This window comes from Microcaecilia unicolor, chromosome 4 (genome assembly GCF_901765095.1).
Source record: "Microcaecilia unicolor chromosome 4, aMicUni1.1, whole genome shotgun sequence".
In the NCBI taxonomy this organism is placed as follows: domain Eukaryota; kingdom Metazoa; phylum Chordata; class Amphibia; order Gymnophiona; family Siphonopidae; genus Microcaecilia; species Microcaecilia unicolor.
The window spans coordinates 326,812,881-326,829,746 of NC_044034.1; the positions used below are offsets into that span (position 1 = coordinate 326,812,881).

General features: G+C 42.7%; 1 protein-coding gene across 1 annotated transcript in view; it reads right to left on the reverse strand.

Annotated features, from left to right (window-relative positions):
* The window catches only part of UNC5D (unc-5 netrin receptor D), a 794,061-nt gene that overhangs the window by 14,007 nt on the left and 763,188 nt on the right, over window positions 1-16,866 (reverse strand). The window contains 1 exon segment of the mRNA XM_030201960.1: window positions 4,841-5,019. Within this exon segment, the coding sequence (XP_030057820.1) occupies window positions 4,841-5,019 (179 nt within the window).

Here is a 16,866-nt window from a genome sequence, read left to right on the forward strand (position 1 = left end):
ATGTAGTTTGATATATAAATATTAAACTAATGTTATGAGCCCATGTAACCTTTACAACAAACTTCAAATATATGGTCTTATATTAGAAAATATATCACCGAGTTAGACACTACCTGAGTGAACAAAAAGGGGTTTCATGAAAAAATATTTGTAACAGACTACCTCTGCAACTGTTTAATAGATGTATGACATTTTAGTGTAACCAGCAGATTCTCTATCTTTGCAAATGCTTTATAGTAAACACTACTCCATATGTACATTTTCTCTTTTTTGGCAATCTATCCGCATGTTGATCCTCATTTATGTTTCATATTTCTGTTTATGTTTTACACCTTGTATTTTGCAAATATCTTTTCATATAATCAATAAAAATATTTGGACTAAGCTTATAAAAGTATTTCCATGTAATTTCATTGAGTGTCCTCTGGTCTTTGTACTTTTTGAAAGAGTGAAAAATCAATTCACTTCTGCTCGTTCTACACCAGTCAGGATTTTGTAGACCTCAATCATATCTCCCCTCATCCGTCTCTTTTTCAAGCTGAAGAACCCTAACCTCTTTAGCCTTTCCTCATATGAGAGGAGTTCCACCCCCTTTATCATTCTGGTTGCTCTTCTTTGAACCTTTTCTAATTCTGCTATTTCTTTTTTTGAAATATGATGACCAGAATTGAACGCAATATTCAAGGTAAGGTCACACCATGGAGCGATACAGAGGCATTATAGTATTCTCGGTCTTATTTACCATTCAGGAAAGGAGAAGGCATTTCCCCCACCACTGAGGTTCCCCCTCAAGAGATTTCTACAGTAATACAGGAGCCTGGAGGGGTGCGTGCATCTATAGACACATGCACGTGGACACACAGAAAGAATAATTATCTGTGAGGCATGAGTGCTTGAGTCTAAAATAAAGAGTGATTCAACCCTGAGCTCTGTGGAAAACTAGATTTCTCAGAATCAAAGCAGATGTAAACAAGGAAGAGAGGCAGTGGAAAGAGTTCCTGCACTCCTGGGTACCAAACTTCCCCTCCCCCCCAATTCTACAGGCACTACATCCCTCCAGTTGAGAATTATTGTGTATATTCACAATAGCTTCAACGCATCTTTGCATCTAATGCAGAGGCAGGAGATTCAGATCTGACTTCTGTGGTTCTTTTTAGGTATAGTTCAGGGCGGTATTGAGCTCTCTCTCTCTCTCTCTCTCTCTGTTTACTGGTCTCAATACTAGAACAGCAGGTAGGTGCTGCAGGGCAGGAGTGAGGTGCATTGGCAGAAGGGTGTGTGTGTGTGTGTGTTTGTCTATGGAGGTCTCAGTACTAGAAGAGTAGGTAAGGTGGGTGCTCCTGGGCAGGAGTGAGGTGTATTGAGTTATGCATTAGGAGCTCTCAGTACTAAAACAACATGTGGCCACTGCAAGGCAGGAGTGAGCTGCACTGGCAGAACTGTGTTTGTGGGTCTCAGTATTGGTGCAGGAGAGGGTGATGTATTTGGCATGTGTGTGCGTTCATGTGTGCACTGACACTGAATAAATTGTTTGCAAAAATGAACTAGCAGGCGCTGTTGACACTATGCCTTGCTCGAGCCAATGCTATTAATGTTTATTTTTGTGTGTATCAGTGACGTTCCGAGGGGCGCTGACACCCGGGGCGGATCGCCGATGCGCCCCGCCCCCCTGGTGCAGCGCCCCCCCATGTGCAGCGCGACCCCCCACTCCAGCGAAGGGATATCCCCCACCCCGGCGAAAGAACCCCCCCGGGTGCATGCTGCTGGGGGGGGGTGCCACGCGCCGGTCAGCGTCGTTCGTTTCCATGCTCCCTCTGCCCCGGAACAGGTTACTTCCTGTTCCGACGCAGAGGGAGCATGGAAACGAACGACGCTGAACGGCGCATGGCACCCCCCAGCGGCGTGCACCCGGGGCGGACCGCCCCACCACCCCCCCCCCCCATTGGTACGCCACTGGTGTGTATCATAATCACTTAAATATTAAAAGCAGAGGATGTCTAGCTGGTTTAGGGCCTGAAGGGGGGAGGGGAAGTTGAGCACTCACCAATGGCACTAGTGTGCCATTCCACCACCACAGCACCAGTGGAGGGCCACCAGCTGGCTGAGCTACCAGTGGGGGTCCCCCTCCTCAATTTCCAGGATTTCATTTAAGCCAACAAACAGTCTGGTTACTGTTTCATCAACTGGCCTCAAGTACACCACGACAAAAGGCAAGGACAGCGTGCCCGTCATATCTCGCAAATGCAGACATCGCATACACCCATCCTCCAGTTCTCACAGGACGACAGCTGTAGCACCCATTTCCCATAAAAGCTCATACAGTGACAAACAAATCATCAGAAATAATAGAATCTAAAGGCGACGTGGAAAACACTTCAAAAACCTGCCAGCGAGTCCTACTAGCAATATCTCAGGGACATTTTTTCAAAGTCAGGACTGTTCAAATGAAAACAAGTAATACAATGTAACAATTTTGGTAAATGGAAAACATGAAAGACAATTCAAGCTACAAGCTTATGTCAGGGTTTGGAAAATAAATAAAAAGGGAAGTCACAGATGCACAGAGAGGATTCCATTAAGCATCAAAATGTGCCTGAGGCCATTTGGCCCAAACGGATTGTTAGGTTGGTTGAGGCTAAGTTCTCATGATTGTGTGTGTGAGGTGGGGGGGGGGGGGGGGGGGGGGGGAGGGATGGAGAGTGGTGTTTTGCCTTGCAGTTTTCTCTTCTGTTTTAAGGCTTCCAAATTGAACCAGCCTTTCTACTGGGCTATGCCACTATGAGCTTTCATTTGCATTCACTCGGGGTGGTTGTCCCCATTTTATAACCCTCTCCTCATTCAGGAAGGGGCTGTAAAGATCACACTTCCTTCCTGGTAAGCATGCAACCTAGATCTGGCCACAAGGTGTCACCATTGCATGAAAGCTGAAGTTCCGCCAATTGCTCAGGGGCTGTGAGCGCTGCCTCAGCAGAACCTTGACAGACTCCAGCAGCAGAAGCTCAGGCTGAGAAAGGAGCCCAGGTTTCCCACGCAGCAGTGCCACTGAGCCTCCAGTTTGAACTCAGAATTAGCTCGATTTATGAGCGCACACAGGAAGCCACCTCTTTTTCATTTCATACTTATTTCAATTGTAATAATTTTAATTTACTGTATATACAGATCTGTTTTAGATAGGAAGAGGGAAGGGGAATTAAGACATCCAGGTCGGGACATGGAAAATTCCCATACTATGGTTTATGGTTTAGTTTTTTCGATATACTACTACTACTACTTATCATTTCTATAGCGCTACTAGATGTACGCAGCACTGTACACTTGAACATGAAGAGACAGTCCCTGTTCGACAGAGCTTATGATCTAATTAGGACAGACAAACAGGACAAATAAGAGATAAGGGGATTATTAAGGTGGGGATGATAAAATCAGGGTACTGAACAAGTGAGTAAGGGTTAGGAGTTAAAAGCAGCATCAAAAGGTGGGCTTTTAGCCTAGATTTGAATACGGCCAGAGATGGAGCTTGACGGACCGGCTCAGGAAGTTTATTCCAGGCATATGGTGCAGCAAGATAAAAGAAATGGAGTCTGGAGTTAGCGGTGGAGGAGAAGGGTGCAGATAAGAGAGATTAACCCAGTGAATGGAGTTCCCAGGGAGAGATGAGAGTATATTATATACTATCTAATATAACCCATAAAACCCTAGATGTTCTGTCAGCTGGAAAACTTATTCCTGAATAGAAAGACAACTCTATAGGAATTCCATCCAGAATATTACCGAACCATAGGATTTTAGATTTTTGTATAGTAAACTTTAAGTAACCAAGCAGGTAGGCAAGTGATAAGTCACCTAGCTAAGCAGTTTACAGAGTGTTGTGTAAAATGTGTGTAGGGATGTGCAGGCATGTACATCTGTGCCACTCTAAATCCCATGGGAGCAGCAATTTCAAAAAGCTGCACATGGGGAAAAACATACTATCGTACCCCACTTGTATGTGGGAGTAGCCTTTTGAAAATGCTGCCTCCAACACTAGCCATACCCTCACACCTGACACCCACCCAAGGACTCTAATAACCCCTCTTCCAATCCTCCCCCCAGACAAGGATTCCCTCCTTCCTCTCCTCAAAGACCCCCACCCCTAGCTCTTACCGAGGGTACCTGGTATCTAGTGGGGAGCAGGAGTGATCCCCAGTTGCTTCTGCTTCATCGAAGTCCTGGGTTCAAATAAAGCCCTCAACCTGTAGCAGCAGTCCTGTGGTACTCCCTTTAGGGGGGGGGGGGGTCAAGTCGCCAAATATGGGCATATATAGAATTTTACTTTCAGAATAACGGAATTGAGCAAATGAGGTGAGGATACAAGACTTCGGTTTTAATTGCAGAAGTCAATGGATTCCTGCCACTTTACATCTACGGAAAGAATCTTTTGTAAAAGTGATCTGGGAAAGATACTGGGATGGCAGTGGCCTAATAGGGCAGAGGGCCGAGAACCTGGGGAACCAGGTTCAATTCCCACTGCAACATCTTGTGACCTTGGGCAAGTCATTTGACCCTTCATTGCCCCTTCCCCTTAGATTGACAGCCCACAAGGGACAGAGTAAGCACCTGCTTTGCTTGTACCTCAGAACCGTGGTATATCAAATCCATGACCCTTTATCCTATGGCAGGAGAGGTCATGTGGTTACATTCTTCAATTTTTTTTTTTTCACTGCATAGATTTTAGTTCTTCCATGAACACCCCACCCACTCCCTATCTGAGCTGGAGTGAATTTCTTATGCAATAATGTTAATATATAATTGTGACATTCTCCCTGACTACTTTGTATTTTTCTTCCCGCTCTTTTAGTACCTGGTTATGCTGAGCTTCTGTGCTAACAGCTGCCAGTCTTTGCCTTTGGAACTGGGTGTGTCGAACGTGGCACATATCCTTTGTCGGATGGAGTAAGGGATTTTGAAGGCTTTCGGGCCTGTCTGTGGCGGGAAAGTGCTCTCATCCTGTGCAAAGAAAGCTGCGGTGTCTTTTTCATTCTGGACCAAAATACAAGAAGACAGTTAAAGCAATTATTACAGGCAGAAACCAAAGCCACACCCATTTACCACAGTGGTCAAACTATATCTCTTCTGAATACCTGGGCATGAGATCTGGTGAGAGGATGCGGGTTCAGGGAACATATTTTGAAAATCATGCATGAATGAATTGGCAACCAGTGTCAACATCTCAAAAGAGGTGTTGCTCTTTCAAATTTTGGACATATAAAAATCAGATAAGCCACAGTATTTAATAACATTTGGACTTGCTGCAAAACTTACAGCCCAGAAGGATACTATTTGCAATAGTCTACGTGAGTCTTTTAATAAAGCTTAGCTCAAGTTATCTGCAGCAGGGCCCATAGGAATAAAATGGGCTAAGACCATAGTTTATCCACCATTCTACAAATATCCAGAAAAAAATTATGTCAAATTCTTCTTTGTCTCCACAATAACCCAAACACTTTGAACGTAATTGCCTTTAGCTGTGGCTCAAATGTGAGCTTTTTTATCAAATATCACACCCAGAATTTTTAATGTGGATTCCAGAGGAAAGTTCATACCATCAATATTCACATTTTTGATACTGAGTTTATTATCAAAAATGTGAATATTGATGATATGAAGTACTATGCACAGAAACATCCAAACCACTGCAAAACTCTTTCACACAGTCACGCGGTAACCTGTTTCCACAGGTTAACCACACATCCAGGGCTTAACACCCTTTAGTAAAAGGACCCGTTAGTTTTTAAGTTCTCCCACTGATTTGATAAAGAGAAATAGTAACAGTCTGGGTTTTTTTTTTAAAAAAGGGTTGTTTCTGACGAAGAAGGGCAACCTTCGAAAGCTAATCAAGAAATGTACTGTATTAAGTTATGTGCAATAAAAAAGGTATCATATTATTTTCTTTTCCATGTTTTATTTTGTTTGATTTCTATTGATAACCTTAAGAGTGGACTAACACGGCTACCACACTCCTCTACTTTGCCAAATAAAAAAATGGAATATGGGGGAGGGGGGTAAGTATCCTGGACCCATATTCCATTATCCCCCCTCCCCCCTGATATCCAAAAGCAATTTACTGGCCAGGATCATAACCTGCTATCTGGCAATATTCAGCAGAGGATAACTGGTTATCTCACGCGGAATATCGCTGGTTAGTGGCTAGCAGATAGCTGGTTATATCAACTGACATAACCGGCTATTCACTAATTTCAGCCCCACTTTAGCAGCTATATTTACCCGTGTGAATATGTGGGATATCTTTGGTCGGTTAGAAGATACCAAGCTAAGTCTGAATATCAATATAGCCGATTATCTTCTAACCGGCCAAAAATAAACCGGATATTCAATGCTGGTCACCGGAAATGGCCCGGTATTGAATATACAGGTTTAGCAGTGACCACGGCTAACTCCTGCGGTCTATCAGCCCCTTAGGGACTGGAGTTGAACTGTAAGCCATTTAGAAGGATATCACTTTTATGCAGGATAGATGAAGTCACAGAAAAGAGAATATCATGTGAGGTCAAGGAATACAAGGCCCCATTTTCCCTTCCTGCTGGTATGTTCAGCAGTGTTTCTTTACTTAAGAATATTCCTCCTGATACTCAGTTTGCAGCGGTAAGTGGCGTCTGAGCCGCTCACAGGGGCGGGCTGAACTGACCCCGGATATTCAAAGCTAGGGCATGCGCAGGTCTCGGCATTGAATATCCAGATCTCAGCAGTCACTTGGAAGTTAACTGTGCACCGGTCGGCATTCAGATCGGTGCCCGGTTAACTTTAGCGCATAAAGGATTCCTTTTACTATAGTGTGCTGAAAAATGGCCTGCACTGGTGTAAACACATGTTTTGGATGCGCACTGGTTCGTTTTTCAGCGCATCTGCAAAAAAGGCCTATTTTTGGGGCCAAAAATAGACGTGTGGCAAAATAAAAATTGGAGTGCGTCCATTTTGGGCCTGAGACCTTATCGCCACCCATTGACTTAGTGGTAAAGTCTCATGAGTTAACCGGGTGGTAATCGTCAGTGCGTGCACACTGCCGCTTACCGCCCGGTTAGCGCCGCATGCAAGAAATTTTCCAGCGCGCATACTGGATGCACATCCTATATAATAATTCTCACCACCAACATTCTAATGTGGGACTGCCTGTGTCCGTGGCTCCTGGAGTTGCTGAGCTAGGCTCCGTAGCCAGGATGACGTCACTAACAGCTGATTCCCAGGCAGGGGGAAGAGTAGGGAAACACGCTTGTTTCGAAAAGACAGCACAGGTTGCAGTATCGACTAGAGTCAAAAGGCTCGTAGTATGATACAAAATATACAATGACTCAGTTCAGCTATTTTCAGCATCATGATTTAGCGCTCTGTTCCTGATGAAGCCTTGATGTTGGGGTGAAACGGAGGTGGCCCCCCTCGAACATAAAGATAAGAGTGCTTTATTCTCACTATTAAGTTAAGTGATGCTGTAAACTTAATAGTTTAGCAATTAAGAATCACATTTCTAGTTAAAGCAAATGTTTGAAAAAATTCTAAAAAATTAGCTTGTGGAGTTTTTTATACCCAGTGATAGAATCTGGGCGTGTGTTACTTCTGTTATCAGTAACCTCGCTCTAAACCTGCGACAGTTTGTCCCAGGTTTCTGAGGGTTTTTCTCCACTTTCATGCACTTTCTTTGAAGCTTTGCTTCCTAGAAACATGCTTGTTTCCCTACTCCTCCCCCTGCCTGGGAATCAGCTGTCAGTGCGCCGCTCCCTGCCACTTCGGAGTTCGGAGCAAGTGGCAGGGAATGGAGCATCAAAAAAACTACAAGCGCGGCACCACAGAGCCCCCCCCCCCCCCCCAGCGCATCACCCAATCCGCCCGGCATATCAAACACCCCCCCAAGCACATCAAACACCCCCCTCCCCCCACCTGAAGCACATCAACACCCCCCCCCCCGGCGCATCAAACCCCATCGCCACCCGTAGATGCCAGTAGTAATGCTGTCCGGCCGCTGCTGCTTCCCCTGTTGAGCAGCAGCGGCCGCTACAAAAAGAAAAGAAGCAATAAATATTTTTAAACCCAGCCCAAATCATTCGCAAATGCCCGAGTCTTACAACGTAGTCTCTGCAGCTGTTCCTCCTCTCGCCTCCACGTCACTGCCCCTGGAGTAAGACCCCGGAGGAGCACAGTGACGTGACAGGCAAGAGAAGGAGCGGCTGCAGAGACTGCGTTGTAAGACTCGTGGTTTGCGAATGATTTGGGCTGGGTTTAAAAACATTTATCGCTTCTTTTCTTTTTGTAGCAGCCGCTGGTGCTCAACAGGGGAAGCAGCAGTGGCCAGACAGCGTTACCATTGGCAGCTGCGGGTGGCGAGGGGTGTTGATGCGCTGGGGGGGAGGGAGGGTCGCTGGACAAGGGTAGCTAAGGGGGGGCAGGGGAGAGGAGGGTCGCTGGACATGGATGGCTGTAGGGGGGGCAGGGGAGAGGGGGGTGGGGAGGAGGTCCTGAGACCAGAGAGGTGGGGTGGGGAGGGGGCCCTGCGAGAGGGGGAGGTGGGGGCTCACACTCACTCACTCACTGTCTCTCACATACATTCTCTACTACTACTACTACTACTCGCTCTCTCTCTGACACACTCCCTGTCTATCACACTCTATCTCTCTGTCACACACACACACAGTCTCACACACACAAACACTCTGTCTCTCACACACTCTCTCTCTCACAAACACACACACACGCTGTCTCTGTCTCTCTGTCATTCTCTCTATGACACACACACTCCATCTCTCACACACACACTCTCTCTCAAACAGACACACTCCGAGGAAAACCTTGTTAGTGCCTGTTCATTTGTGTCAGAAACCAGCCTTTTTTACTAGTAAAAAATAAAATTACTGCCCAGGCCACGTGGTAGCCGGGCAGTAGTTCCAAATTGGCACACGTAGGCACCTACGCAGCTTAGTAAAAGGGCCCCAAAGTTAGGACAACCTTTTTGCTGTCCTAACTTTACACAGTTAGTTGGCAGACTAAACATTGTTGTTAACCAGCTAAGTAAGCACACCATCCAGGCTCTGCCCCCAGACCACCACTAACTGTTTAGGAGATGGCCAGTTAACAGCTATATGCAGCAGCACTAACCAGTTAAGTTCTGCTGAATATCAGGTGCCATAACGTTCAGCAGCATTTAACCAAGCAGGAGTTTTTTGAATATCGGGTGTAATTAAACTCTGGAATTCGTTGCCAGAGAATGTGGTAAAGGCGGTTAGTTTAGTAGAGTTTAAAAAAAGCTTGGATGGCTTCCTAAAGGAAAAGTCCATAGACCGTTATTAAATGGACTTGGGGAAAATCCACTATTTCTGGGATAAACAGTATAAAATGTTTTGTACATTTTTGGGATCTTGCTGGGTATTTGTGACCTGGATTGGCCACTGTTGGAAACAGGATGCTGGGCTCGATGGACCTTTGGTCTTTCCCAGTATGGCAATACTTATGTACTTGTATATCTTACTTTATAGATGGGGGAACAGTATATGTAAAGGTTATTTGATGAAACTTTTTTTTTCTTAGTACTTTGTATGGTTATTATTTCATTTTATTAGAATTTGTGTTTTATTCAGTGGTCCCAATATTCAGAAAATAATGAGCTCCTACATTTATACTCCTAAATTATGATCCCAAATTTAGGGCCCTGTTTACTAAGGTGCGCTAGTGTTTTTAGTGCGTGCTAAAATTAGCACACGCTAAACGCTAGACATCCATATATTCCTATGGGTGTCTATAGAATTTAGTGCGCACTAAAAACGCTAGCGTGCCTCTAGCTTACCAAATACTACTACTACTTATCATTTCTAAAGCGCTACTAGACGTACGCAGCGCTGTACACTTGAACATGAAGAGACAGTCCCTGCTCAAAAGAGCTTACAATCTAATTAGGACAAACAGGACAAACAAGAGATAAGGGAATATTAAAGTGAGGATGATAAAATAAGGGTTCTGAACAAGTGAATAAGGGTTAGGAGTTAAAAGCAGCATCAAAAAGGTGGGCTTTTAGCTAGATTTCAAGACGGCCAGAGATGGAGCTTGACATACCGGCTCAGGAAGTCTATTCCAGGCATATGGTGCAGCAAGATAAAAGGAACTGAGTCTGGAGTTAGCAGTGGAGGAGAAGGGTGCAGATAAGAGAGATTTACCCAGTGAACAGAATTCCCTGGGAGGAATGTAGGGAGAGATGAGAGTGGAGAGGTACTGATAGGGCCCTTATACTCCTAAATTTACATTCCTAAATCTATGCTCCTAAGTTTGCGCCCTATTTTCAATCAAACATAAGAGCATAACTTTTCAGCCGAAATGTCATCTTAATTCAGGAGCTTAAATAAATCTAATTTATGAGGCAAGTGCTGAAAATCAGTGTTAATTTCTTTTCGCTGTCCTAAATCCGCCCCAGTTACCATCCAATTTTTACGCTTCTAAATTTAAGAGTTTACTGCAATTTTCAGTAAACATTTTGGACTTAGTTCTAATAAATTTTTTAACAGGACAATTTATAAGCATAATTCTCAGTGTTAGGAAACATAAATCCTTTGATTATTAGGCCCAATCTTCTCAAAGTGGTGACTACTCTGGCATGTCCTGGAGAATTATCTACTCTTAAAACCTGCTCTCTCTAATCATATCGGGGTCCTTTTACAAAGGCACGCTGAAAAATGGCCTGCGGTAGTGTAGGCGCGGGTTTTGGCCACGCGCCAATCCATTTTTCAGCACACCTGTGAAAAAGGCCTTTTTTTTGCCGAAAATTGACGTGCGGCAAAATCAAAATTGCCTCTTCCATTTTTGGGTCTGAGACCTTACCACCAGCCATTGACCTAGCTGTAATTGAAGATGCATCAAAAATAAAAACTACCGCAAAAGCCACACGGTAGTCGGGTGGTAACTCCATTTTGGTGCGCATTGGGCATATGTAGACGCTTACGCGGCTTAGTAGACAGATCCCATCTTCAGTATTCTTAAAGTGCAGGACCTGTAATAGGTTACTTCTGTGATTGCCAGTATTAAACAAGAGAAGAGAAACACTATGGAAATCAGGAAAGCAGGATCCCAGATTTTATTTTATATTTTCACAAAAGCAGTACTTTAAAAAAAATACTTTATTTATTTATTTATTTATTTACGTCAATTTATATACCGTATCTTATTGCTACTGCAAGACAGAACGGTTTACAATTTATAAAAAGAAGCAATACAATAAGTACAAATTGGACAAACATTAGAACTCCAATCATTACAGGAAAGCACAGCAAACCCACAAACTAGCTACATAAGATGAAAACAATGTAACTCATGATTAGTACACAGGAGAACACCGCAAATACAAAATTAAATACATAATATAATCTACACAGACAGATAATACAGTTTTGACTTAGTATATATTACAGATGCCCAATTTATAACCTTTCTTCCATTATTCTAAATTCTGATCTACATACTCGATAAAGTAGAAGGTTTTCAAAAGTTTCCGAAAATGAAAGTAAGATTTCTCAAGTCTGATCTCTTTTGGAAGGCCATTCCAAAGAGAGGGAGACAAATAGAAAAAAGCCGAATTCCGTGTAGATTCCCATCTAGCCCTAGTGAGAGGAGGAATCACTAACCTGTTGTCTGTCAGGGATCTAAGGGTTCGTGTGGCAGTGTAAGGAATAGTTAGATTTGACAGATAGTCAGGATTTAGTGTATAAAAAGCCTTATGGGTCAAAACTAAAGCTTTAAACTTAACTCTTGCTTCAACCGGAAGCCAGTGCAGTTGATGTAGCAAAGGTGTTACTCTGTCATCCCTCCGGGCCCTACAAATCATACGTGCTGCAGTATTCTGTATTCTTTGTAGTCGCTTCAAGCTAGCTTGAGTGATCCCTGAATATATGATATTACAATAGTCTAAGCGTGAGGTAATATAAGCAGATGTCAACGTTTTAAGGGAATCCTTACTAATTGAATTCCTAACTGACCGAAGTCTCCTAAGATGGAAAAAAGATTTTTTCACTACGTCAGATATTTGTTCCTCGAAAGTCAGAGCAGAATCAATTATAACCCCAAGGTATCTAAAAGATTTAACTGTAGGGATGTTCTTGCCAAATAGCATAGGTACCACTGCTGAAAAATACTCTGTTAAGATTTAAGGGAAGTGCATCTGCTAGATTGCAATCAATTTGTTAGTGCATCTTAAAAATTTTAGTGCTCACTAAAGGGCCCTTTTATTAAGCCGAATAAGCGTGTACGAGTGCCCAACATGCGCAAAAATGGAGTTACTGCCCGGTTACAGCCTGGCTGTTGCAGTAATTTCATTTTTGGCGCGCATCTGATACGCATGTCTGCCAAAATATTTTTTATTTTTGGACGCGTGTATCGGATGTGCGCCAAGTGGCATTTAATGCGCGTAGGTCATTACCGCCCGGTTACCATGTGAATCTTTACTGCTAGGTCAATAGTTGGCGGTAAGTTCTCAGACCCGGAATGGATGCACAGCAATTTTGATAATGTCGCATGTCCATTTTCGCCAAAAATTTTAGAAGGGCCTTTTTTTTTTACAGGCACGCTAAAAAATGGATTGGTGTGTGCCCAAAACCCGTGCCTATACTACTGTAAGCCATTTTTCAGCACGCCTTTGTACAAGGACCCCTAAATTAACTTAACATTCACTCACTGATTAATAAATGTGTGGTAGGTACGTTAGTAAGTGATAAAAACTAACACATTTAAACATTTTCATTAAAATGAATGTGTGAGATGGACTGTAAAAACACTTCAAAATACGGAATGCCCAGAAACAAATCAAAAATATTCAGCCTGTGCACATCTCTATTACACTGAGTTTTTCAGCTCATACTCAACCACTGTTTCTCATCTTCGAAGGCCATTCCGTATATTCACCACCCTTTCCATGAAGAAACATTTCTTGATATTACTCCAGTCTTTCAGCTTCATACTTGGACCCTATCTCTTAGAGCTGCTTTTCCATCAAACAAAGAGCCGGGTCCCGTCTCCACAGCGTTTGAGATTCTCTCATCTCTCTCTTTGGACTCCCTCAGGCGATATTCATTTCATTAAAAAAGTTCATTGCTTCATGATAGCTCTCTCCGCTTCTTCCCCCTCCCCACTCCACCCCCTTTCTGATTAGTCAAATAATTTGTCTCTGCCTTTCGCCATCTCCCTGAAGCATCAATCCAAAGGTAATGGAACTGTTGAAGATGCATCACAGTTTTCTGATTGTTCAAATTAAATCCACAAGAGAACAATGACTTTTATTATCTGTACAACTGTGGAATGCTGCTGGCTGCTGCCTCAGGGGAACTGTGAAGCAAGCAAGCTGTTGTCTTCTGCAGTCCAACAGCCCCTTTGTATTTTGCTTCACCTTGAGAGATGAGGTAGGGGAGAAGAGGGTAGAATGGCGTTTGCCAATCAATTTTAGGGGGGAAATGGCTGCAGGGTTTCCTCCTTTCTAGCTAATAAGAAGTAAACTCCCAACACAGACTCAAAAAGAAGAGAATGGCACACATCCTTGCAATAGATCCAGCTGCAAACTATGCCAAAACATTTCACAGGACCCCACGGTCATTCACAAAGGAAAAATATTCAACATTAAGGAATCTTTCACATGCTCATCTTCCAACGTGGTGTATATCATTCAGTGTATAAAATGCGATGAAGGGTGCTACATTGGAGAAACAAGTCAGATACTAAAGAAGAGATTTAATTTACACAGACACCATATGAAAAATGCTAGTACCAACCAGGATGTCACCTCTGTGGGGCAACACTTTACAAAAACAGAACACTGTACCAGTGATTTTATTGTAAGAATCCTAAAAGGGAACTTTAAAACAATACAGGATCGTAAGACCTTTGAAGTCAGAACGATTAAATATTTTGACACCCACCAGACAGGACTTAACAAAGATCTAGGTTTTCTAGCCCATTATAAACCATAAAATTGTACTGCTTTGTCACCCTCTTATCTCCATGCATAACTCCCTGTCCCTCATTCACCGGACTCTCCCTGTCTCTCACCTAACCCACCCTTATCCTGTTAGACTGTCACTGAAATGCTTTGATGTTTCACTTATATATACTGTCAACTACCAACATTTGCTTATTTCCAATCTGATGAAGAAGGGCAACCTTCGAAAGCTAATCAAGAAATGTATTAAGTTATGTGCAATAAAAAAGGTATCATTTTATTTTCTTTTCCATGTTTTATTTTGTTTTATTTCTATTGATTACCTTTAAAAGTGGAGTAACACAGCTACCACATCTCTCTACTCCTTTCCAGAGGAAGGGTTTACTCTCAGAATTAATAATGAACTAGTATCATTGAAAGACTTTTAGGTTCTTTTTACACCCTGTGCCAAACTCCCCTACCTCCACCACATTTATTGCATCATGGCAAATGGTAACCTTTCTAAGGAACACATCATACAGATGCATTATGCGTGTAGGAATATCCTTTGTGCTGGGATTGGAAGTGATTCATAGGGAGTGGCATTTGTGCATGTGTATTTGATTCATAAGTGGCCCTTTTACTACGTTGTACGAAGTTTTGCATTTACTGCATATTAACCATACAAATTAATAGCCAGTAAGCGTGAAGCCAGTGCAGTAAAGGCAGGGGGCGTGGCAAGCATCTGCTTTGCATTTACCACACAGGGAAGGCAGTTAATGCACAGTAGCCATGTTACATGCCTGGGTCTATAGTGCAGGGTCCCTGCACTACAGCCCTGAATATGTAATGCGGTGACTGCAGTACAAATGCCTGTGGTGGTGCACGCAGTGAGATAACTCTTATCATGAGGCCATGCGCTATAGAAATTATTAGTAGTAGTAGAATTCTATATATGGCACCAAAAAAAGCACTATTCTATAAGCCACGGTTAAAGTTAGGCACTGCTTCTGCTGAAATGTGGTGCAAATCTTCATTCCTAAATTACGTGCATTTCCCCCTTATTCTATAACTACATGAAGTTAATTTTAGGAAGGCCCCATTCCGCCCATGACCCTTCCATTTCTGCACCCCTTTTTTTGGGGGGAACTCGTGCCTAAACTTACACAGATATATTCCAATTAAAATCTAATTAGTGCCAATAATTGCTTGTTAAGTTACTAATTAGCTAGTTATTCATTTAGTGTGTTGTGTACTACAGTTAAAAAACACTGCTTAGGACCCAACTAGCATTTATGCATATAATTATCACAGTTACATGTATAAGAGCAAGTATTCAATAATATAAATGCACACTTACCCCTGGATTCTATAAACGGCATGCAAATTTCTGCATGCAAAATTGTGCACTATCCTGATATGAGCATGCAACTAAATTGGCTAATTAGCACCAATAATTAGGTGCTAACAATCAATTATTGTCATTAATTGGCAACAATTTGGATTTGCACACAAATCTTTTCATGCAAAACTCAAAAGAGGCCATGGCCATAGGAGGGGCAAGGGTGGGTCAGACAGACACAAAAGATGCACGCACTATTAGTGAATACTGGGGCTCCATGCCTAAATTATGCGCCAGGATTTATACCAGGTTTCAGTTGGTGTAAATAATCACCCCTGATGTTCGGCATGGAAATTGGCTTTCAACGCGATTCTATAAAGGACACCCAATTTGGAGTGCCATTTAGACTAGCGGTCCAAGTGAATTTTTTTTCAGCGCTGTTTTTTGAGGGTTAATGCATAATTGATTATGGGGCCCTTTTTCTAAGCTGTGTTAGGCGCTAATGCACATCTAAAACAGCAAAAACGGTGTAATGCACTCTCTAAGCCCTGTTCTTACCACTGCCCGCTATATTTATCCCAAGCATGTCCACTGATACCATGCTTATTACCATGACTGCTCTGTGCAGGACAGGTTACCACAGCCATCTTGAAAGCTGGATGCCACTGTACCGTTATTGTTAAGGCAGTAACCATGGCCACTACTCGTAGACTGTGGAGGAACCACCCAAAGGTGAAGAAACAAAGCCACCCCTACGATCAGTCACAGGAAAAACAGAAGGGAGTAAGGTATATGATGGCCCCTTCCAACCACGAAAAACAGGATTCTTCAGATGTATAGCCTAATAAAGTATGAAGTAATCAATATACTCTTCAAAGTTAAAGGCAATGTTTATGCCTTAAATCAAAGAATGCACTTTGTTGCGATAAAACCGTCTCATGCTTTATTAGGCTGCACATTTACAGACTCCTGACGCAGGAGGAAAGGGCAAAACACGGCACTGTGTCAAGTCTTAATGGTGCAAATATTACAATAAACTCCTTGTTTTGGACTGAAGATTCCTGTGTTTCGTGGTTGGAAGAGGTACTCTACTCCCTTGTGTTTTTCGCATTATTCGTAGAATACCATAGCTTTTTTGTACATTAAACTCAGCCATCTGCCAGTCTTTATCCACTGATTTATAGTCTCCCCTCTAAATTTCACATGATTATGCAAATGCTTAGGCCCTGTCCATTTATTCTACCTGCCCTTATATTTATTTTAAACTATGCTCACACCACTAATCCTCAGATTCCTAAGTGGCTTACAGTAAAACATATGAAATGCTACATTAGAGAATTCAAAATGACATAAGACTGTCTCTTCTGGAAAGCTACTCCATACATCCATATATCCTATCTGCAAAGGGCTGCCACACCTGTTCCACATTAAAATAATCGTCGCTTAAACAAGTGGTAAGATTTCATGAGGAAAACATATTGCAAACATTCTGAAAGCCCAAATTGACACACGGTTTAAGTTATGAATTCTAGTTTGACAGTCTGACACTAGTAAATGGAAGGGATAAGCACAGCCAAAAAAATGTTTGACTCAT